This window comes from Somniosus microcephalus, chromosome 20 (genome assembly GCF_052327205.1).
Source record: "Somniosus microcephalus isolate GS21.2 chromosome 20, FLI_Smic_1.0, whole genome shotgun sequence".
Classification (NCBI taxonomy): domain Eukaryota; kingdom Metazoa; phylum Chordata; class Chondrichthyes; order Squaliformes; family Somniosidae; genus Somniosus; species Somniosus microcephalus.
In genome coordinates this window covers 36573027-36597426 of record NC_141006.1, presented here as the reverse complement: position 1 = coordinate 36597426, position 24400 = coordinate 36573027, and the positions used below count along the sequence as shown (strand labels likewise).

Sequence of the window (24400 nt, the reverse complement as noted above, 5' to 3'; positions counted from 1 at the left end):
AGTCATATAAACTTTTTGATTGGATCACTGCCTTGCAGTTGCTCATTATCAAACTGTTATTTCATATTTATCTAATATGTGTCTAAAGTATAGAAAAGTTTAATAAAATAATTGGAGCACAGCAGCAGGCTGGTGTATTAGTGCATCAACATAGAACACAGAATGGATTTGTAAGTCCCCATTAAAGCAATTTCCTGATCTCAGTGCAGATCCTTCTTATGCATTTCCTAGCAGCCAATTACAAACAGCTGTTGATAAGAGACCCATTCAAGGGCTTGTGGGCGTAGGGAGAGGAAAGATAGGTACAGAAACAAACTTCATTATTAATCAGCTCATTTGGTCTCAGATAAAACATCACTCGAATGATATCATGGTAAAGGTAGAACAGCAGATGATTGGGAATTTTTTTTTTAAACTAAGAGTGTTAGGATTTGATGCCTTTATAAAACCAAGAAACCTTTGTTCTCTGGGTTTTTCGTGTTATTGCAGCCACTCAATTATGCCCTTGGAACACTCTTCTTACCAACTGCTGTTCTGTACATCTCTAAGGAATATACAGGTAATGTTAATCAAATGTACAATCAATGTAGAATTTCTTGTTATTATTAAAGAGACAAAAATAAAATTGAGTGTTCCCTCAACTTGTGATAATGTTATCTTTCTCTACATTCTTCCTTCCTCCAACTTACACAATATTCGGCTTTGTCAGGAGGGCTACATGATTCAGCTATCACCATCTCTATAGTGTCATCAATGAGGCTCTTTGATCAACTCACTTGAGTTAGTCATGAACGGGCACCTTCCTTCCCTCCCGAGACAACCCATCCAAGCTCACTCTCTGGTAGAAACTTGGGTTAAGAATTAACAAGCACAGTGATTACTTTCTTAGGTCCAGGGTCTTATAATCTCAGGTGTGAAACTCTAATATTTCAATGATGTACTCACCCACCATCATCTTCAGACTCCTTACCTTGGTACATAAGTTTGAAGCCTGGTTTGTTTTCTGAGTGGTCGCTGTGAAAGTATATGGTTGTCTCATGGGAGGTAGACATCAGAGCAGGTGGAAGTTCAGCTCCACTAAACCTGCCGATCACAGAACTAGTGTCATGTGGCCCATTCCGAACTTCAATGAAATCGTGGTTAGGTTCAGTGGAAAAGTTCAGAAATTCAATATAAGCCCCTAAAAACACATGCAATGAAAATCATCAGTATTTCTTCCAGAGCTAACTATTATAACTATTTATATAAGTGCTGCCCCTCTGAACAAACAGTTCATGTTCGTAGCAGCCTTGCCTACTGGCTTGCAAATCCTAAAGCTGCAGGCATCCGTTATTTTAATGAATCAAACATCATGGGTATCATGCCATGTTTTCCCAATATACAGCATGACCAACCTTTCACAAATCCATGCTGGCTCTCTCTGATCAACTGAAAATGTTCAAGGTGTTCAGTCACCCTATCCTTAATTATAGACTCTAGCAATTTCCCAACAACAGATGTTAGGCTAACTGGTCTATAATTCCCTGATTTCCCTCTCTCGTGATCCTTAAATAGCGGAGTGACATGTGCAATTTTCCAATCTAAAGGAACGGTTCCTGAATCGAGATAACTTTGGAAGATTATAGATAGGGCATCTGCAATGTTCTCACCTACTTTCTTTAAAAGCCTGTGATGGAAACCATCTAATCCTGGGGATTTGTCACACTTTAGTGCCGTTATTTTCTTCATTACTATTATTTTACTTACGTTACTTATGTTAATTTTATTGTGTCCCTGTCCCTGATTCAATATTAGTTTCCTTGGCATTTCTGGCATGCTATCCTCTTCCTCTACTGAATATACTGACGCAAAGTAATTATTCAACAAGTCAGCCATTTCCTTATCATCATTGACAATATTACTGCTTTCAGTTTTTAATGGGCCAACATTGCTCCTGACTGCCCTCTTTTTCTTAATATAATTGTAAAAATTCTGTGCATTGATTTTCATATCCCTTGCAAGTTACTTTTCATCTTCCTTTTTGTGGCTCTTACTATCTGTTTTGTGACCCTTTGCTGTTCTTTGTATCTTTCCCATTCGGTTCTTTTTTGCATTTTTGTATGCTTTTTCTTTTAGTTTTATGCTGTCCCTTTCCTCTTTAGTTGTCTATGACTTTTTTTGGGCAAGTGGAGCTCTTGCCCCTCAGAGGTATAAACTGATTCTCACCTTAAATTCTTTTTTGAACATCTTCCACTGATCTTCTGTCGTTTTACCCATTAACAGATTTGCCCAGTTTACTGTGGACAGTCTCTCTCTCATCCCGTTGAAGTCAGCCTTACCCAAATGTAGAATCTTAGTAGCTGTTTCTCGTCTCTCCCTTTCAAATGCTATGTTGAACTCGATCATGTTCTGATCGCTATTGGATAAATGTTCATGTACAGTTAGGCTGTTAACTAAATCTGGCTCATTACTCATTACTAAATCTAATATGGGATGCCCCCTTGTTGCCTCTAGGATGTATTGTTGTAGAAAACTATCCCGGACACACTCAAGAAATTCACTTCCTTTCTGACAGAAGCTAGTCTGCTTATCCCAATCTATATGAAAGTTATATTTCCCCATTAAAACTACTCTTCCTTTGCTGCATGCTTGTCTAATCTCTGCATTGATACAATGTAACACTTCACAACAGCTACCAGGGGGTCGATACAATGCCCACTACAGTCTTAAATCCTTTCCGATTTCTCAATTCTACCCATAAAATCTCCACTGCCTGCTTACTGATGTGCCTCAATAATCCCGAGACTCGATGTTAGCGGAACAAAACAAGGCTTTTATTAACTTAGAAGATAACACGCAGTGGAGAGAGGTATCTTCCATCTGGAGCTCTGCAGTACTGGATATGAGGCCAGACTGAGCTGGCTTACATAGAGGCCAGGTATGGGCGGAGCCCTACACACAACACATTCCATACATTCCAATATACAATACAATGGTGAGGAGAAACCTGAAACCAACCACAGTCACAGGCAATACAATGGTGAGGGGAAACCTGAAACCAACCACAGTCACAGGCAGTGATGAATGGAATATTTCATCACATTCACCCCTTCTATAGATTTAGTCTGTTCGGGGGTTTGGTAGTCCTCTGCGACCGACGTGGCTGTTGTGGTGTCGCGGGTGTCGGCTGGGTGTCCCCGGTGGCCTCCTGGGTCTCTGCCGGGGGTGCCGCCAGGGTTGTTGAAGGGGTAGTTGGTGGGGGTGCCGTTGGTCGATGTTCTTCCGGGGGTGATGAAAGAGTAGTGGGTGGGTAAGAGTTGCTGTGGTCGTTGTTGCTGCTATTGCCGTGGTTGTTGTCGTTACCGGCTGGGGCGATGTCTTTTACTGACACGGTGTCCTCCCTTCCGTCGGCGTGCCGGACATACGCGTATTGGGGGTTGGCGTGGAGTAGGTGCACTGGCTCCACGAGAGGGTCCATCTTATGGCCCCTCACATGCCTTCGCAAGAATACCGGACCTGGGGTGGAGAGCCATGACGGCATGGATACGCCTGAGGTGGATTTCCGGGGAAAGCTAAACATTCGTTCATGAGGCGTGGCATTAGTGGCAGTACACAATAGCGACCGTATCGAATGGAGCACATCTGAGAGGACTTCCTGCCAGCGGGAGATAGGGAGGCCCTTGGTCCTTAGAGCTAGAGTGACTGCTTTCCATACTGTCCCGTTCTCTCGCTCCACTTGACCGTTACCCCGGAGGTTGTAGCTGGTGGTACGGCTCGTGGCGATACCCCTGGACAGCATGTACTGGCGTAGCTCTTCACTCATGAAGGACGCCCCCCTATCCGTGTGGATGTAGCTCGGCATACCGAACAGGCAGAACAGGCTGTTGAGGCATTTAATGACCGTGGCGCTGGTCATGTCTGGGCAGGGGAAGGCGAATGGGAACCGGGAGTATTCGTCCACAATGTTCAGGAAGTAAACATTGCGGTCGACGGACGGGAGGGGGCCCTTGATATCTAAGCTGAGCCGCTCAAAGGGCCGTGTAGCTTTGATTAAGTGGGCTCTATCAGGGTGGTAGAACCGAGGCTTGCACTCAGCGCAAGTGCGGCAGTTCCTGGTCAGAGACCGAACTTCCTCAATTGAGTAGGGTAAGTTGCGGGACTTTATGAAGTGGAACAGCCGCGTGACCCCTGGGTGGCAGAGGTCGTTGTGGAGGGTCTGTAGCCGATCCCCGGTGGCGCTGGCACACATCCCTCGTGAGAGGGCATCTGGGGATTCGTTAAGGGCCCCTGGCCGGTAAATGATGTCATACTCGAAGGTGGAGAGCTCGATCCGCCACCTAAGAATCTTATCATTTTTGATCTTCCCCCTCTGTTTATTATTGAACATAAACGCTACCGACCACTGGTCGGTAAGTAGGGTGAAGCGTTTGCCGGCTAGGTAGTGGCGCCAGTGGCGCACTGCCTCCACGATGGCTTGGGCCTCCTTTTCCACGGAGGAGTGTCTGATCTCGGGCCCTTGGAGGGTCCTCGAGAAGAAAGCTACGGGCCGCCCCGCCTGGTTGAGGGTGGCCACCAAGGCAAAGTCAGACGCATCACTTTCCACTTGAAATGGAGTGTTCTCGTCCACTGCCTGTAGCGTGGCCCGCTCAATATCCTGCTTAATGCTTTTGAAGGCGGCGTGGGCCTCAGCAGAGAGCGGAAAAGAGGATGCTTTCAAGAGGGGGCGGGCTTTGTCGGAGTAGTTGGGGACCCATTGGGAATAATAAGAAAATAACCCCAGGCACCTTTTCAGGGCTTTGGGAGTGTTGGGCAGGGGCAGCTCCCGTAGGGGGCGCAATCGGTCGGGGTCTGGTCCGATTTCCCCATTCTCCACCACGCTGCCTCGTATGCAGAGGCGCGTGGTGTTGAAAATGCACTTGTCCTCGTTGTAGGTGAGGTTGAGTTTTTGTGCGGTTTTCAGGAACCTCTCGAGGTTCGAGTCGTGATCCTGCTGGTTGTGACCGCAGATGGTGACGTTGTCGAGGTAGGGGAAGGTTGCCTGCAAGTGGTGGTCATCGACCATGCGATCCATCTCCCTCTGGAAGACCGAGACCCCATTCGTCACCCCAAAGGGGACTCTGAGGAATTGGTAGAGGCGTCCGTTCGCCTCGAAGGCGGTGTACGGGTGGTCCTCTGGTCTGATAGGGAGCTGGTGGTACGCTGACTTGAGGTCGATGGTGGAGAACACCCGGTATTGGGCGATTTGGTTCACCATTTCTGATATGCGGGGTAGCGGGTAGGCGTCTAGTTGGGTGTACCTGTTGATCGTTTGGCTATAGTCGATCACCATCCGTTTCTTCTCGCTACCCCTTACCACCACCACTTGGGCGCGCCACGGGCTATTGTTGCATTCAATAATGCGCTCTTTCAGGAGCCTGTCTACCTCGGTCGCGATAAACCGCCTGTCCTCCCAGCTGTACCTCCTGCTTTTGGTCGCTATTGGCCGGCAGTTAGGGGTAAGGTTCGCGAATAGCGAAGGCGGCTTTACCTTCAGGGTAGCCAGGCCGCACACTGTGAGGGGCGGCTAGGACCCACCGTACTTGAGCGTGATGCTTTGGTGGTTGCACTGGAAATCCAGGCCCAAGATCACGCTCGCGCATAGATTCTTCATGATTAATACTTTAAAATTATCGTATACAGTCCCGTTAACGGACAATTGTACCGTGCAGTAACCCAGAATGGTCGATGTCTGGGTTTTATCAGCCATAGAGATGGTACCCCGAGTAGGGACCACCTTCAGGGAGAGTTGTTGTGCCAGTTCAGGGTGGATAAAACTCTCCGTGCTTCCACTGTCAATTAAACATTTAACCCGGCACCCGTTTACCTCGATGTCCACCATTGATTTGGATAGCGGGTGGGGCCTGGTCTGGTCCACTGTGACCGATGCCACTGTAGGGCCCTGATCGAGACAAGATGGCGTCCACGCTGTCTGCTCACAAGATGGCGGACCCCACGAGGTCGGGCAAGATGGCGTCCAAGATGGCCGCTCCCACGGCGCACACGCGGCGGTGGCGGGTTTTGGTTTTCCGGCGGTGTTCCCTCTGCACACCTTCCCGAAGTGCCCCTTCTTACCGCACTTAAAGCAGGTGGTGCCTTTCACCGGGCACAGGTTTCTGGTGTGCTTTGGCTGCCCGCAGAAGTAGCAGTTGGGTCCCTGACGCGTCGCGGCTGTCGTAGGGCTTCTGGGGGGAGAGCGGGGCCCCGACGGTGTCGGGCTGCCGGGCGGGGAAGATGCCTTCCAAGATGGCGGCACCCTTGGTGCACACGTGGCGGCGTGGACGGCGCGGGCTGAAGAGTAGGCGTCCGAGTTTCTCTGGGCCACATCCAGGGATCGCGCGGTGTCTGCAGCCTGTTTCAGGTCCAATCCCGTTTTTTCCAGCAGTCTTTGCCGGATCTAAGTGGAGCTGAGGCCTGTGATAAAGGCATCGCGAACAAGCTCGTCAGTGTACACTGCGGCTTTTACATCTCGGCACTTGCAGTCTTTGCCAAGCATTTTCAGGGTGCCTAGGAACTCCTCCACTGATTCCCCAGGTCGCTGTGCGCGAGTGGCGAGCAGATGCCTAGCATACACCTCATTCGTAGGCTGCTGGTAATGCGCCTTTAAGATGTCACAGGCGGCCAGGTACGTGTCGGCGTCTTGGATGAGGGGGTAAACCCGGTGGCTTACCCAATTCCGCAGAATTCCGAGTTTCATACTCGCAGCGTCCGTAGCGTCTTTGACGGCTGCGGAATTGTCCAGGAAGAATTCCATACACATAAACCAGTGTCCGAAGCGTGCTGATGCGTCCGGAGCATGCTGATCCAAATCCAAACGTTCGGGTTTCAGGAGTTGATCCATTGTGTTGAAAAATAAGTTAATAAAGTTGATGTGCCTCAATAATCCCGAGACTCGATGTTAGCGGAACAAAACAAGGCTTTTATTAACTTAGAAGATAACACGCAGTGGAGAGAGGTATCTTCCATCTGGAGCTCTGCAGTACTGGATATGAGGCCAGACTGAGCTGGCTTACATAGAGGCCAGGTATGGGCGGAGCCCTACACACAACACATTCCATACATTCCAATATACAATACAATGGTGAGGAGAAACCTGAAACCAACCACAGTCACAGGCAGTGATGAATGGAATATTTCATCACACTTACCTCTCGTTATATCCTCTCTTATCATTCACATCATTTTCTATATTGTCTAGCCTAATTGAACGATAAGGGAGTCAAGGGTTATGGGGAGCGGGCAGGGAAGTGGAGTTGAGGCCAAGATCAGATCAGCCATGATCTTATTGAATGGTGGAGCAGGCTCGAGGGGCCAAATGACCTATTCCTGCTCCTACGTCTTATGTTCTTATGATCTAATGACATTTTTTAACTGTGATTTTCTCAATAGAGCAAATAAATACTAAAATTGCAATTAAAAATGTTTCCTCTGATTAGGAGCCTACTGGAATTGCATTTGCCTGGATATTGGGTAAGAAATGGATTGGGCTGAGCTGAGCTGCGATACTCTCTGGGCTAGAATAACCAGTTGACACTGCCAAGGCTCACGTACGAATTATAGCCACTGGGGCGTTGGTGCCCGGGCAACCATAACCAACAAGGAGTCAATGCCTTCAAGAGAGCACAAGGGAGAAAACTGGCACGATCATGTTTTAAATCAGAGTTTTCTTTATTGTACCGTCTCTCTACGAGCACTAATTATTTTTCATCTGTTGAAACAAATCAATAACTAGATCACAGTGTGAGGTACATTTGAACAAATGGAGCATTTTAAACGCGGTTTTAGAAAGATGGTTCTCGACAATGCTCTGTGCGCCTTTGAGAATCAGTGAGAATTCAATAAAAGATTCGCTGCCAAATACCTCTCTTTGATGAAAATGAGGCCTCTTACTGCAAGCTGAAGAGGCACTATCTGTGTGAAAAACTGTCTGGTAAACCTTCCTTCATTGTTCACAAACACAGAACTGAATGTCATAAATTATATCAAAACACATCACCGCATTGCCTGCCTGTGATGTTGCAATGAACACGATGCATGGCACTTTTCTTTTCCCCAACAAAAAAAGCTTTGTCAAATACACTTTCCTAAGGGGTCTTTAACGTCTTATTTTTGCTTCTCTTCACTATCTCCAGCAATTGTCATTAATAAGTCACTGTGACAGTTGGATTTTTGGCTTTGATTATATGGAGTATTTTTTTCCTGTACAATATCGAATGATACTTTGCTAAGATACTTTTACAGATAAAAGAAACAAACATGTTTCAAATTGCAGTGTGTGCGAGAGAGAGAAGCTATACAATTCAACCTGAGGGCAGGTCTAGACCTTTGGATATCAGTTAAATAGAGAGGGAGGATCGGCACAATATTCCAGACAGTAGTAACATTAGGAACAGGAGTCGGCCATTCAGCCCCTCAGGCCTGCTCCACCATTCAATTAGATCATAGCTGATCTGCACCTGAACTCCATTCTCGTGCCTCTGTTCCTTATCCTTTGATACTCTTACCTAACAAAAATCTATCTTTCTCAGTCTTGAATGTTCGAATTGTCCTAGTATCCACAGTCCTTTGAAGGGGGGGGGGGAAGAGTTCCAAATTTGTGCTACAATTTGTGTGAAAAACTTTGTAATTTAAACTTTGTTGGAGAGGTGCCCCTTACTTCTGTCTATAAATTATCCATCCCTTGAACAAACACAGTAATCCTTTAATTTTGTTTGCCTTAATCCATCCCCTTCTCAAATCCTAGGCATCTCCATTTTCCCCTCCTCAAAGGAGGTAATTAAAGGAACTTGATTTTCAAATTTTTAATAAGAAAATCAGATTTTATTTTTCCAAATTGGACCACCCCGACACATACACCATTTTACCCCACTTGGTTCATTACATTTACTGGAGAAGTCAGGCAGTATTTCAAACATGACAAGATTTTATTTATATCATTGCTTGCCCCCACTCCTCCCACAGATCTCTCCACGTAAGGCGCTAACTATCCTTATAGTGCAGTCTATACACCAGATAGCATTGTTCTCGGAATCTGTATCCAAATTAGCTCTTAAACTGCTTCAGCCTTGCAATTCACTTTGCTACACTCCCATTTGGCCATTGTCTGATGTGCTCTCACAGGACTGTTAATGGCTTAGTGCTCCTATTTTGGTATCATGTAAAGTGTGGCATAGCCCTTCCTCACGGGAAAATAGCAACCTTCGCATTGCTCCAGTGTCTGAATTTTAATTCAGAAGAAAACCTGTTCTCACAGCCAGTTGGAATCAGAGCAGGGAATTCTGCAGCCAAATCAACCAGGAGGCCAATTTTTACATTATCTTACTAAATAAAACATTTCCAACCCATAATTTACCACTGGCCAGGTGTTCCTCTATTAATCGGTCAATGGAATTTTTTTGTCAAGCATTAAACAGCTTGAGTATGACCAGCAGTAAATTAAAATGCATACCACAATGGGATGCTGTTTATCTTAACAGATCAGGAAACACAATACTTGGATAAGTGAGCACTTTGGATTACTGATCTGGTATTAATTCTGATGTACCACTATATTATACATTAATCATCATGATGAAATAATTACATGCACAGGACATGCAAGGGGATCCAGTTGGTTGTGCTAACAAGTCAGTCTGGACAGAAAAACAGCTGGGATGGAGATGCTGATATATTTGTGTAGCAAATCCATCGACATGAAAAAATCCCTCCAAAATCTTAAACCTAAATTTGCCTTGAGACTCAGAGATCTGCAGCCAGTTACCTGCAGAAATATGTAAGTTTCAGATCAAAACCCTTCTGTTAATGCACACTCCACTAATCTGAGAAGAGGAATGAACTTGCATTTATATAGCACAGGACATCCTGTCTTCGTGAGGTCCTAAAGAGGTTCACGGCTAATGAATTACTTATGAAATGTAGTCCCTGCTGTTTTGTAGGCAAACGCAGCAGCCAATTTGTGCACAGCAACATTCCACAAATAACAAATAAGATAAACAATCAGTTAATTTGTTTTTGATGATGTTGGTTGAGGGATGAATGTTGACCAGCAGACTAGGAAAAATCTCTTTTACTTTGAAGGGTGCCATCAGGTCTTTTACATCCACCTGAGGATGGTTTAACGACACCTGACAGTGCAGCACTTCCTCCGTATTGCACTGGGTAATGTGCTCAAGTGGTAGAGAGGCACTTGACTGTACAACCCTAGCAGAAGAATGCTACCACTGAGCCAAGCGGACAAAGAGGGAATCCATTTGGAAAAGAGAGGGTTAATATGAAGGAGTAATTTTACAGACACTATTAACACGCATCTGTCATCATCTCAGATCATGCCCAGTGAAAATCAAGCTCATACTACAACAGAAATTTACCTTTAGAACATACGAGAAGATCTGAAGCCTACAGTGGCCAGTTCACTGAGGCACTAACCATCAATGCTGGAGTGTCATTCCCAAACAGTCGGGATGTGGCTATTCCCATCCTTGAATCAGTAATATCTTGTCCTCTAGCTGTTCTCATCACCTAATTTGGGTTTTCTCCTCTGATTGATTGTGTAGCAGAACTTAATTACCGAATGCATTATGCAACACTCAGAGAGGTAGCATTAACAGTATCCAAATTAATGCAAGGCACATTTAAAATGTCCACTCAATTCTAAACGGGAAAGGGAGAGAATGCAGCTCGACAGATCTAGTTGAATTAATTTTCAGTAGCTAGGGATACAATCATTTGTGGATGATACATAAATGTGTGTGGGGTGAGTAATTCAGACCAAATCAATAGGTTTCAAACCAAGTTAGATAGGTTAGATAAATGAGCCCATGTGTGGCAGATGTCATTAATGTGGACAAGTGCCATACACTTAGGGTTCGGAAATTCAGAGCATGTTTATATCATGCAAGGGTACCCATTAAAGGTAACAGGTCGAAACAGTGATACAAGGGCTATCACTGATTACTTGGTAGAAGTGCACAAGCAGTGTGAGGTGGCTATAGAGGAAGCAAATCAGGGTTTCAGCTTGTATTGCTAGGACCACTGAGGACAAAACAAAAAGCTATATAAAGCTTTGGTGCTTCTGCAATTGGAGTATGGATCCATCCGATGTTGTGTCTAGAGGTACTGTATCATACAAGTTGAACTACAAATAACAGGAACAACATCCATTGTGTACAAATGACCTTCAAATTAGGAATACTATAAAAAGAACTGCCGATATTTATTGGAAAATGCACTGTTATTGTGCCTTGGTACAAGTTCCCATTATCTCCAGTAGAAAGTAAAAAGGATATTAAAAATTGCATTGACACTTTGAGTCTGACCCTTTTCGATGACCAGACTTTGTACTTATTCTATTGCTGTTGTACTAACATGCTGATGTGAGTGAGACACACCAATTAGAATATGCTAGCCACAAATAGCAGTCTATCTTTATCTGAAACTCAGAGCGTCACTGGACATGCAGTCATGTACGCATTGCGTAATCTATCACAAATGTGCCTGCACATAGACAGTGACTCTTTGAGCTTCAAATGAAGCTGGAGTGACTGATGATCGCAGTTAGCTTAATCTGACAATATGCACATCATCGATACCTATCTACCTGTGCATCACCAATTAACCCTGGGGGTCAGGTATAAATGTCAGCTCCATAAAATATTAAAACATGCATTGGATTTTGCAACACTATCAATGCCAGGTGAGTGATTCCACAATCTCAAGCATTTTTAATTCACTGACTCAGTCTAGAATGTTTGTCCCATATTTACACAGCTACCAGTTTAAAAAAGGCGTAACTTATTTAACTTTCTAACAGTGGCAAACAACTGGAGACAAAATCTTCAAGTAAAGAAAAAAAATCTTCCCTGAACCCTTAGAGGGAATTAAGTGTAGACTCCAAGATATGAATCTAACAGATCGTATTCCACAACAATCTCGTGGTCCCAAAAGAATTGGGGCAATTCTGTACTCTTGTAAAGCATTTGATCATCAATGTGTATCCTTATCTATGGAACCTTTATTTCATTTATGTCCAGTTATCCATCCAACTCCATCAATAATGCAGAGGTCTGTATCCATGGTACTGATTCTTTGTGTGGATAAAACATTCTAGCATTGAATGTTTTTGACATTTCTACTGTCCAAATCTTTATATTGTCATCAGTGAATAGTCAATGATTTGTCCAACTCATATGCACCACAAAGGTATTACACTATAAATATATTCCTGCACAATAAAGAGCGAGTCACTTTTACGTCTGTGTTGATATGGGAATTATTGAGCGATCTGGTTTGTTGACAATTTTATGAATTCTTTATCTGATTGACAGAACTCTTGCATCTAAAAGCACCATGTGTTTATTTTGTTGGCGTTGAACCCATCACTTGAGGAGAAAGAAAGTCATCTGTTGTCCCAAATGCTTCAAGATAACGAATCAGAATGTCTTTTTTCAGCTTTGCCTCCCCATACTAGACTGAAGCTTGAAAAGCCACGAGGCATGATGACTACATAACCTCAAGTTTATTGAAATTCATGAGACATATTACTTTGTCCAAAAGCAGCACTGTTCACTGAAAGCAGGACGTAACTGCAGATTAGAAGCATTTTTCCTTCTTTCTCACCATATAACTTACCATATCCAACCTCTAGTGAAATCCTCCAAATGCAATCCATGTTACTGGGATAATTTCCTGGGAAACCTGGGCTCAGGATAACATCATTGGTGTCCTTGGAAGTCCCTCCACATTGTGCTTGAATAAAAATTTAAAAAATATATATATACACATTAATGTAAATCAAGAGGTAAAATGCAGAAATACTAGTTTAATGTATAGAACCAGGAAAGAAAGGGGCAGAAATTGGATCTGGTTGCACCCGTTTTACCGATTTAAATGGGCGCAACGAGGGCCAATTTCGGGGACCAACGTCCCGAGCCAAAAGGAATTAGCAATGACAGGACTTTCATAAAGAACATCTTCACTGAGATCACTTGATTGACAGACTGTACCCACAGATGATTACGCTTTTGAAAGGCCCAAAAGTCCTTTGATTATAAAAATAAAACTCATTGCATATCAATCTTAAAATTGAACAGAAAGATGCTTCAATTACAAAATACAAGCCGCTGAATCTGACAGGCGCCCTACAAATTTTAAACAGTTTAACAAAAAGCTGCAAAAATTCAATGACATGTACAAAAAGCACGAGGAAAGAACAGGCATCTGCTTCCTTGGATGAAGCCCTAATAATTGTAACACTGACCTGGGCGCTGATCCACATTGATTGCTCAAAATTGATGGGCAGAGTTTAAGCTGACTTCCAACCCACTCCCCACCCCCACATTATCATGCATTTCCCTGTAGACCGAAGTTGTTAGACTCTATTAAATAACCTTTTCCTACATCTATCTCATTAGTACTTAAGATGGATAATTTTAATTAATTTACAAAAAGTCTTTCTGCGCAGTCATTGCGCATTGTGAATTTATTCAAGTAACCTTAGTCCAGAGTCGAAACAGGGTTTAAAGCCCGTTAGCCAGAGCAAATGTCTGTACATTTTAAAACTTAATTAGTTCACTCTTCTTCATTTAAAAAAAATCCTTAAGGCCTTCAGCATGCAGGATTATCGTTCTATTTTCAGGTGGTTTTGCTGGGTCAGAGGCTGATACACAATTATCTGTTAGGTGTCCACTGGGCATGTAATGGCTTTCCAATTCTATGTGCATTTAATCCAATTCTGAGGCATGTCAGTGGTAATGTGTCTTTGGATTGGGAAGTAGTGTTCGGAATAACTCAACGCCACAATCTGTCAATTTATTTTTTAGACAAATATATCCCCCTCTCCCTCTGCCATGAATGCCTGGATCAGTGAGCACGTTTCCAGCACTTTTCTTCAGAAAACATTCTTCTTGCCTATGTTTTGGTGCTCGGCTACACATTTACCCGTGAAAAAAATGTATTAAATTTTGTTTCTTTATATAAATCTAATATCACCATTTGTAAATGATGTGATTCAATCACAGGACTTTGCAATCCATCACTGTCCAATATGACATTCTTACCATCAATAAAGGAAATTGGAATACAAAAAGAAATCTCTATGTTCGTAGATATTACAATATATTAAATCCATTATGAGCAACTAGGAAGAATTGCTTGAAGAGTGCGGAGGGGCCAGGAGGAAGGAGAGACCAAGCAGCAGAAATCCCCCCAGTGCCAATTTGTGATCAATGAACAGGAGCCACAAAGTTCATACTCCAAGGTAGGCAACTTTGGTTTTCCTTCTGCCCTCCCATATATTAATGCTTCATTATTGAATGGTTCTTCACTGAGCAGTTCAGCTGACAACTGAAACTCAACCCAGTGGGGACACAGCCTGGGTAGCTGCTTTACCTAAATATGAACGGCGCTACATGAATTCGTCATTCAATCCGCATAAAACAAGTCAATAGGCACAAAACAGGTCGGTTAAATTTTAAAAAATTATTACTGTGAATTCACGTCGTTTTTTTATTTGTTTTTATGGGATGTGGGCGTCGCTGGCAAGTTACTTGTAATCTTATTGGCAATTGTGTTTATACAGGAAACTTTCGATTTACCGGCACCTAAATAACCGGAAATCTCGGTTAACCGGCAAAATTCAGGAGTAGGTTTTACTTCATATTGACTTGCGTTCCTCCATCTGTTGCTGTGCAAGGGTGTGGCTGCAGCTGTTGCTAAGCTACAGAGACGCTTGCAACTTGTGGCCATTGTTCTGAACCTGTTGCTAAGCAACAGGGTTTGTTGCTTTATACAGAGCTGTCAGCTCTCCGTACCTTTTACTATAGCGTTCGGTTATCCGGAAATTTTGATGAACCGGCACCACGTCGGTCCCGTCCGTGCCGGATAAAAAAAAGTTTCCTGTAGCACTGCTGTGTGTTACACTCATTAGAAAACTCAATAATAGCATTGAGTGACAACACAGCTTCATGCCCTTGACTTCCTCCCTGGAAAGTTTGGAATCTTGGCTTTATATTAGGAAAAAGGCAAAGCAGAGAGTGGAATTCAGGGACATCACTGCAGAAATCAAAAATTTATTCAAAATACGCAGGGATACAAAATTGAGTTAGAAAATCAATTTTTCAGCAGAAAATATTAATCTGCAAGTGATTATATTTGGCTGATAAGGTTTCTGCGAACATAGCTTCTGCGGTGCCTCACTGAGGTATAGAAATCAGGAACATAATCACTTATACAGAATCAGAAGGACAGATTTTGTGTCTCTGTTCAGCTGTACCATATATAAATGTACTGACAGCACTTCCATGAGCTGTTAGCTGTGTTGTTTACATCAACAGTAGCATTGTTTTGCCTTGGGGGTGGGAAACCTAGCCTCCCTCCTTGGTAGCTACATTTGTTCCAAAGGAAGATCATATTAAAAATTTATACACAGCATCAGGGCTGCTAAGGAAATCCATAACATGAATATGAATTGGTGGGGGAGGGTTTATGCACTGGCAGATTTGACCCCTTCACATTGTTAAGGTCGACAGGCTGTGGTTGACTTACTGTCAGCTTGACCTCAACTCAGATGCATCATGATGCTTCAGTGAGAGATTCACCTCCTCCTCACCCCCACACTAAATTCCATCTCTTGCAGGTTCAGTCACAAAGCTGTTGTGCTGTTCACCTCTAATGTGTGATCAGCTGCCCTTTTGATGAATCGTGCTTAACAAGGTGGGAGATGTCTGTGCTGGGAAACATTTTTTGCCCTCAGTTTCAGAAGCCTGCACTACCAGGTCAGGTACGGCACTGGTTAAATGCGAGTTAAGCTTCCTTGCTCACCACCACAATGATATGCTTTAACCCCAGCTTCAGAAGGGTACTCCCGAGTGTAGCAATGTCACATTTCTCGCACTATCCATTCTCGTCTTCTGAGTGAGATTGTCAATTAATGGCACATTCTGGGTAGTTTTGAGTTATGTGTTGACGTTGTCCAAACTCAGTTTACATTAGATCCTTAAAACCAGCAGAGAGGAGAGCATCATCCCATCATTCAGAACTGAATCTGGCTACAGATTGTTGAGGTGAAAGAACTGTTCAAAGCCAATTATGCCACTGGTTTCTCCAATCCCCACCCTCTCCTCATGTTGAGTAGTCTTAAAGCTAAAGTTCACGACAAGATTCAAAAGGGGAAAAATTGGGTCACGACCCTTTGGGGCGCTAACTTCGCCGGGGCGCTACTTAGGGGGCTAACAGGAGGCGCAAATCAACCGAATATTTCCCCCAAAGTTTTTAGTTCAAGAATCTGACTTTGTCCGTCCTTTTAGAATTACCCCCCTTATCCTCTTTTGGGCCGACACCTTGCATCACTAAATGGATAAGAATGCCAAGTGTTAATGCTAATGAGCTACATGAGAGTTGGCTGCAATCACCTGATCTCCGGTTCTTCTTACTGCCCCTATCTAAGGAGCGCCCAGCACACCTTCTGCACTCTGGTATTACATATTAGGTAGCATTACAGCAGGGTGGGCCAGCAAGGGCTGTTACAAGAGCAGATGTGTTATAAATGTTTCTGTGGTGTGTCCTGTGAACACAGGAAGGCGAGGGTGAGATTACAGCCCACCTTGATGATGAATTAGCTACTTGGACAATTGCAGGCACGAAGCTCCAGCCTATAACTCAAACGGTTATATTTGGAATATTCTGTTTACTAGAAAGTAAAAGCTGATTCTCAGTGGAGCAGACTGTAGTACAGAGGTACACAGTGAAACTTGATGAGGTCCACTGAGCTCAGTGAAAGTGGAATAACAGGCCTGGATTATAGCAACGTCCCAGCAGCTTCCATTAGGAGTTTCCTCAGCACAAATCTCATTTGAGGATTGGAGAGCTGGAGTCCAACCAAAAGGATGATAATTCCCTTTTTCAATTTTAGTGTTCAGATAGAATGGGAGTTCAGCACATAGAGAAACAGGGGATGCCAAACAAAGAAAGAAGCGCTTTTCTTCTTTGCGCCAAGTGACCTTTGGCTTTAGAAACATAGAAAAATAGGAGCAAGAGTAGGCCATTCGAGCCTGCTCCGCCATTCAATATGATCATGGCTGATCCTCTATCTCAATACCATATTCCCGCTCTCTCCCCATACCCCTTGATGCTTTTTGTGTCTAGAAATCTATCTATCTCCTTCTTAAATATATTCAGTGACTTGGCCTCCACAGCTTTCTGTGGTAGAGAATTCCACAGGTTCACCACCCTCTGAGTGAAGAAATTTCTCCTCATCTCAGTCCTAAATATCCTACCCCGTATCCTGAGGCTATGACCCCTTGTTCTAGACCCCCCAGCCAGGGGACACATCCTCCCTGCATCTAGTCTGTCTAGCCCTGTCAGAATTTTATACGTTTCAATGAGATCCCCACTCATTCTTCTAACCTCTAGTGAATACAGGCCTAGTCGACCCAATCTCTCCTCATACGACAGTCCTGCCATCCCAGGATTCAGTCTGGTAAACCTTCGCTGCACTCCCTCTATGGCAAGTATATCTTTTCTTAGGTAAGGAGACCAAAACTGCACACAGTACTCCAGGTGTGGTCTCACCAAGGCCCTGTATAACTGTAGTAAGACATCCTTGCTCCTGTACTCAAATCCTCTTTCAATGAAGGCCAACATACTATTTGCCTTCCAAATTGCCTGCTGCACCTGCATGTTTGCTTTCAGTGACTGGTGTACAAGGGCACCCAGGTCCCTTTGTACATCAACATTTCCCAATCTATCACCATTTCATTAATAATCTGCCTTTCTGTTTTTCCTGCTGAAGTGGATAACTTCACATGTATCCATGTTATACTGCATCTGCCATGTATTTGCCCACTCACTCATCTTGTCTAAATCACCTTGAAGCCTCTTTGTATCCTCCTCACAACTCACATTCCCACCTAGTTTCGTGTCGTCAGCAAACTTGGAAATATTACATTTGGTTCCCTCATCCAAATCATTGATATATATTGTGAATAGCTGGGGCCCAAGCACTGATCCCTGCGGTAACCCACTAGTCACCGCCTGCCACCCCGAAAAAGACCCATTTATTTCTACTCTCTGTTTCCTGTCTGTTAACCAATTTTCAATCCATGGCAGTATATTACCCTCAATTTAATTTTGCACACTAACCTCTTATGTGGGACTTTATCAAAGGCTTTCTGAAAATCCAAATACACCACATCCACTGGTTCTCCATTATCTATTCTACCAGTTACATCCTCAAAAAACTCCAGTAGGTTTGTCAAGCACGATTTCCCTTTCATAAATCCATGTTGACTTTGTCTAATCCCGTTGTCCTGTTATCACATCCTTTATAATAGACTCTAGCATTTTCCCGACTACTGATGTTAGGCTAACCGGTCTGAAGTTCCCTGTTTTCTCTCTCCCTCCTTTTTTAAATAGTGAGGTTACAAATCTGCAGGAACTGTTCCATAATCTATAGAATTTTGGAAGATGACAACCAATGCATCCACTATTTCCATGGCTACTTCTTTTAGTACTCTGGGATACAGATTATCAGGCCCTGGGGATTTAGCAGCTTTCAGTCCCATTAATTTCTCCAGCACTATTTTTTTACTAATACTAATTTCCTTTAATTCCTCTTTCTCACTAGACCCTTGGTTGCTTAGCATTTCTGGGAAGTTATTTGTGTCCTCTTCCGTGAAGACAGAACCAAAGTATTTGTTTAATTGTTTTGCCATTTCCTTGTTCCCCATTATAAATTCTCCTGTTTCTGACTATAAAGGACCTACATTTGTCTTCACTAATCTTTTTCTTTTTAAATACTTGTAGAAGCTTTTACAATCCACTTTTATGTTCCTTGCAAGTTTACTCTCATACTCTACTTTTCCCCTCTTAATCAATCTCGTGGTCCTTTTTTGCTGAATTCTAAACTGCTCCCAATCCTCAGGCTTGCTACTTTTTCTGGCAACTTTATATGACTCCTCTTTGGATCTAATACTATCCTTAATTTCTTTTGTTAGCAATGGTTGGGCCATTTTTCCTTTTGGGTTTTTGAGCCAGAAAGGAATGTATAACTATTGCAATTCATGCATTTATTCCTTAAATGTCTTCTGCCACTTGGTGCTTCTTAGCTCCACCCAGACTGATTCTACATCTTGATTTTCTGAGCCAGTATCCTTTCTCACTATTGCTCTGATTTCATCCTTTCCAAACAACGCCACCCCACCTCCTTTTCCTTTTACCTGTCCTTCCTAAATATCAAATATCCTTGGATATTCAGCTCCCAGTCTTGGTCACCCTGCAGCCATGTCTCCATAATCGCAATTATATCATATCTGTTTTCATCTATTTGTGCTGTTAATTCGTCTACCTTATTATGGATGCTTCATGCATTCAGATACAGTGCCTTCAGATTTGTCTTTCTAACATTTTTAGACATCTTAACATTTTTTTGTACTATGGCCCTATTTGTCTTACCATTTTTTCTTACCCAGACCATATTTGTTCGTGCACTCCTTTGTTTGTACGCTCTGTCCCTTCCTGACACAATCTGGTTATCCTTACCCCAATCACTTTCCTGCACTGCTTCCTTGTCTTTTCTCTTTAGCATTCTAGATTTCTCTCCACCGGGACCCTCCCCCCCGCCTTATTTAGATTAAAGCCCTATCTACCTCCCTAGTTATTCGATTCGCTAGAACTCTGGCCCCAGCATGGTTCAGGTGTAGTCTGTCCGAACGGAACAGCTCTCTCTTTCCCCAGTACTGGTGTCAGTGCCCCACGAATCGAAATCCACTTCTCCCACACCAATCTTTAAGCCACGCATTCATCTCCCTGATTCTATTGACCCGATGCCAATTTGCTTGTGGCCTTTGTGGTTCTGCTTTTTAATTTAGTCCCTAGCTGCTCAAACTCTCTCAGCAGAACCTCTTTCTTAGTCCTACCTATGTCGTTGGTACCTACATGGACCATGACAACTCCACCTCCACCCACTCCAAGTCTTCTCCTGGTACCAGGTACATAAGAACATAAGAAGTAGGAGCAGGAGTAGGCCATACGGCCCCTCATGCCTGCTCCACCATTCAATAGGATCATGGCTGATCCGAACCTGGACTCACGTCCACTTCCCTGCCCTCTCCCCGTAACCCCTAATTCCCTTATCTGCTAGGAAACTGTCTATCTCCGATTTAAATCTATTTAATGTTGCAGCTTCCACAGCTCTCTGGGGTAGCAAATTCCATGGATTTACCACTCTCTGAGTAAAGAAGTTTCTCCTCATCTCAGTTTTGAAAGGGCAGCCCCTTATTCTAAGATTATGCCCCCTAGTTCTAGTCTCACCCATCAGTGGAAACATCCTCACCGCATCCACCCGATCAATCCCCCTCACAATCTTATATGTTTTGATAAGATCGCCTCTCATTCTTCTGAACTCCAATGAGTAGAGGCCCAACCTGCTCAACCTTTCCTCATACGTCAACCCCCTCATCTCCGGAATCAACCGAGTGAACCTTCTCTGAACCACCTCGAGAGCAAGTATATCTTTTCTTAAATATGGAAACCAAAACTGCACGCAGTATTCCAGGTGTGGCCTCACCAATACCCTGTATAATTGCAGCAAGACTTCCCTGTTTTTATACTCCATCCCCCTTGCAATAAAAGCCAAGATTCCATTGGCCTTTCTGATCACCTGCTGCACCTGCATACTAACTTTTTGTGTTTCATGCACCAGGACCCCCAGATCCCTTTGTACTGTAGCACTTTGCAGTTTCTCTCCATTTAGATAATAACTTGCTCTTTGATTTTTTCTGCCAAAGTGCATAACCTCACACTTTCCAATATTATATTCCATCTGCCAAATCTCTGCCCACTCACTTAGCCTGTCTATGTCCTTTTGCAGGTTTTTTATGTCCTCCTCACTCACTGCTTTCCCTCCCATCTTTGTATCATCGGCAAACTTTGATATGTTGCACTCAGTCCCTTCCTTCAAATCATTAATACAGATTGTAAAGAGTTGGGGTCCCAGCACTGACCCCTGCGGAACACCACTAGTTACTGATTGCCAGCCCAAGAACGAACCATTTATCCCAACTCTTTGTTTTCTGTTAGATAGCCAATCTTCCACCCATGCCAGTATATTACCCCCAATCCTGTGATTTTTTATCTTGATCAGTAATCTTTTGTGTGGCACCTTGTCAAATGCCTTTTGGAAGTCCAAATACACTACATCCACTGGTTCCCCTTTATCCACCCTGTATGTTACGTCCTCAAAGAATTCGAGCAAATTTGTCAAACATGACTTCCCCTTCATAAAACCATGCTGACTCTGTCCGATTAAATTATGTTTATTCAAATGCTCTGTTACTGTTTCCTTAATAATGGACTCCAACATTTTACCAACCACAGATGTTAGGCTAACTGGTCTATAGTTTCCAGCTTTTTGTCTACTTCCCTTCTTAAATAAGGGTGTTACATTAGCAGTTTTCCAATCTGCCGGGACCTTTCCTGAGTCCAGGGAGTTTTGGAAAATAACCACCAATGCATCCACAATCCCTACCGCTACTTCTCTCAAGACCCTAGGATGTAGGCCATCAGGTCTGGGGAATTTATCCACCTTAAGTCCCATTATTTTACCGAGTACCACCTCCTTAGTGATTTTAATCGTGTTTAGCTGCTCCCCCCCCCCCATTGCCCCCTGTTTGTCCAGTGTTGGGATATTTTTAGTGTCCTCTACTGTAAAGACTGATCCAAAATATTTGTTCAGCGTCTTTGCCATCTCCATGTTCCCCACCACTAGTTTCCCGGTCTCATCCTCTAAGGGACCAACGTTCACTTTAGCCACCCTTTTTCTTTTTATATAGCTGTAGAAACTCTTGCTATCTGTTTTTATATTTTTTGCCAGTTTACTTTCATAATCTATCTTCCCTTTCTTAATTAATCTTTTAGTTGTTCTTTGCTGGCTTTTAAATGCTTCCCAATCTTCTATCCTCCCACAAGATTTGGCTACTTTATATGCCCTTGTTTTCAGTTGGATACTATCCTTTATTACTTTACTAAGCCACGGATGGCTGTCTTTTCTTTTACTCCCCTTTTTCCTCAGTGGAACAGGGTCAGAAAATGCGGAGTCAGGGGACAAGCAGCAGAATGGATAGCTAGCTGGCTTCAAGACAGAAAGCAGAAAGTAGGGGTAAAGGGTAGCTATTCACAGTGGCAGAAGGTGGGTAGTGGTGTTCCACAAGGATCAGTGCTGTTCAGAATTTATATTAACGATTTAGACTTCGGAAGCAAAACAACAATTTCTAAATTTGAGGATGACACCAAATTGGGGGGATAGTTAATACTGAGGAGGACTGCAACAAATTACAGGAGGACATTAATAAACTTGCAGAATGGGCATATAATTGGCAAATGACGTTCAACACAGATAAATGTGAGGTATTACTTTTTGGTAGGAAGAATAGGGAGGTCACTTATTACTTGGAGCGTGCGAGTATAGGTGGGGTAGAGGAACAAAGGGATATCGGAGTACAAATACACAAATCGCTAAAAGTTGCGACACAGGTTAGCAAGGCCATAAAAAAAGCAAACCAAGCACTAGGGTTTATTTCTAGAGGTATAGAATTGAAAAGTAGGGAAGTTATGCTAAACCTGTATCGAACCTTGGTTAGACCACACTTAAGAGTATTGCGTACAGTTCCGGTCGCCATATTATAAAAAGGATATGGAGGCTCTGGAGAGGGTGCAGAGAAGATTTACGAGGATGATACCAGAAATGCGAGGGTATACATATCAGGAAAGGATGAAAGCTGGGTCTCTTTCCTCTTGAAAAAAGAAGGCTGAGAGGTGACCTAACAGAGGCCTTTAAAATTATGAAAAGTTTTGATAGAGTGGATACAGAGAGAATGTTTCCACTTGTGGGGAAGAGCATAACTAGAGGCCATCAATATAAGATAGTCACCAAGAAATCCAATAGGGAATTCAGAAGAAACTTCTTTACCCAAAGAGTGGTGAGAATGTGGAACTTGCTACCGCAGGGAGTGGTTGAAGCGAATAGTATAGATGCATTTAAGGGGAGGCTAGACAAGCATATGAGGGAGAAGGGAATAGAGGGTTATGCTGATAGATTTAGGTGAGGAAAGACTGGAGGAGGCTCGAGTGGAGCATAAACGTCGGCATGGACTGGTTGGGCCGAATGGCCTGTTTCTGTGCTGTATATCCTATGTAATCTTATGTAAAGTAATCCATGTTATCTTGCTAAAGTTTCTGAAGGCTCACAGTTCTGACCTTCTAAAACATGGCTGTTTATTTGAATGACAGTTTAGAAAGGGATCTACATAACCAAACTGGCCTTTGATTGGTGAGGTCAACAGAGGTTGGATTCTCTTTATTGCTGCTTAAGGTATTTAAGGTCTGACTCTGTGGACTTGAACGTCCTGGAGGTTTAAGAAGGTTTTCAGAAGGGCATAGAGGGCCATTGAAAGTTGAAAGAGTTTAAAAATGTGAAGTTAGAAATCTTGAGAGAATATTAAGGGGGAAAAATTCAGTTGTTTGCGCCTCCCGTTAGTGCCTTAAGAGGGCGCTAATGGGGCGCAAAGCAACTGGCGCCCGGGCGCAGCGATGTTTGCGCCGCTCGCAAAATTAACTAGACATTTTGTGGCGGCGCTAAACACTACCGCCACGATCTCCTGCGCCGGCAGATCGTGACGTCAGTTGAGTGCGCAATGCCCTGGTAGCGCCCCGGACCAGATATTGAGTGGCGCCCCCTGTCTTACCGCTTGACGCTAGCAACGACAGGTTGAGGGGAGCATTTTGCAGTCAGAAAGGGACTGGGGGCGTGCTATTTGAGGACGACTGCTTCCTGCCTTTTTTTGTTGGTGACATTTTTGCACCACGCATTCTGAGAGAGAGAGAGAGAGAGAGACTTCTGGAGAGATTCAACGCTGTGTGAAGGAGTTTTGGGTACTGAGCAGCACCTTGCAGGTTCATTTTGATTTGCCCTTCTTTGCTTCGCCAGTGCTCTGAGGTAGCGCCTCGCTCCTTGGCCTTTGTGCCTTAAGACAGGTGTGAAGTGTCTGATTTAGCGCTCCAATCACCTCCAGGGGCGATAAAAGCCAAGTTTGCCGTCGGAGGCGATAATTAGCGCCAGGCGCTAAACTTTGTGCACGGCCGATAATGGCGCCCCAAACGGAGCGATACTGAATTTTTCCCCGAAGTGTCAATAGCATATGCTTCTAAGTTCTGAGAAAAGAACATTTACAGCAAATAACGGAGAAAAGTTACAGTAAATGGCAGGTGACATAATTAGAACATAAGAACATAAGAATTAGGAGTAGGAGTAGGCCATACAGCCCTTCGAGTCTGCTTCGCCATTCAATAAGGTCATGGCTGATCTTCGACCTCAACTCCACTTTCCTGCCCGATC

The 24400-nt window shown here is 43.6% G+C and overlaps 1 protein-coding gene across 1 annotated transcript in view; it reads right to left on the bottom strand.

Annotated features, from left to right (window-relative positions):
* Positions 1-24400, bottom strand: part of csmd2 (CUB and Sushi multiple domains 2) — an 807040-nt gene that overhangs the window by 209476 nt on the left and 573164 nt on the right. Inside the window, exons 35-36 of the mRNA XM_085962435.1 lie at positions 12643-12759; positions 971-1180 (exon numbers count right to left, since the gene is read on the bottom strand). Of these exons, the coding sequence (XP_085818561.1) occupies positions 971-1180; positions 12643-12759 (327 nt within the window). The remainder of the gene's footprint in view (positions 1-970; positions 1181-12642; positions 12760-24400) is intronic.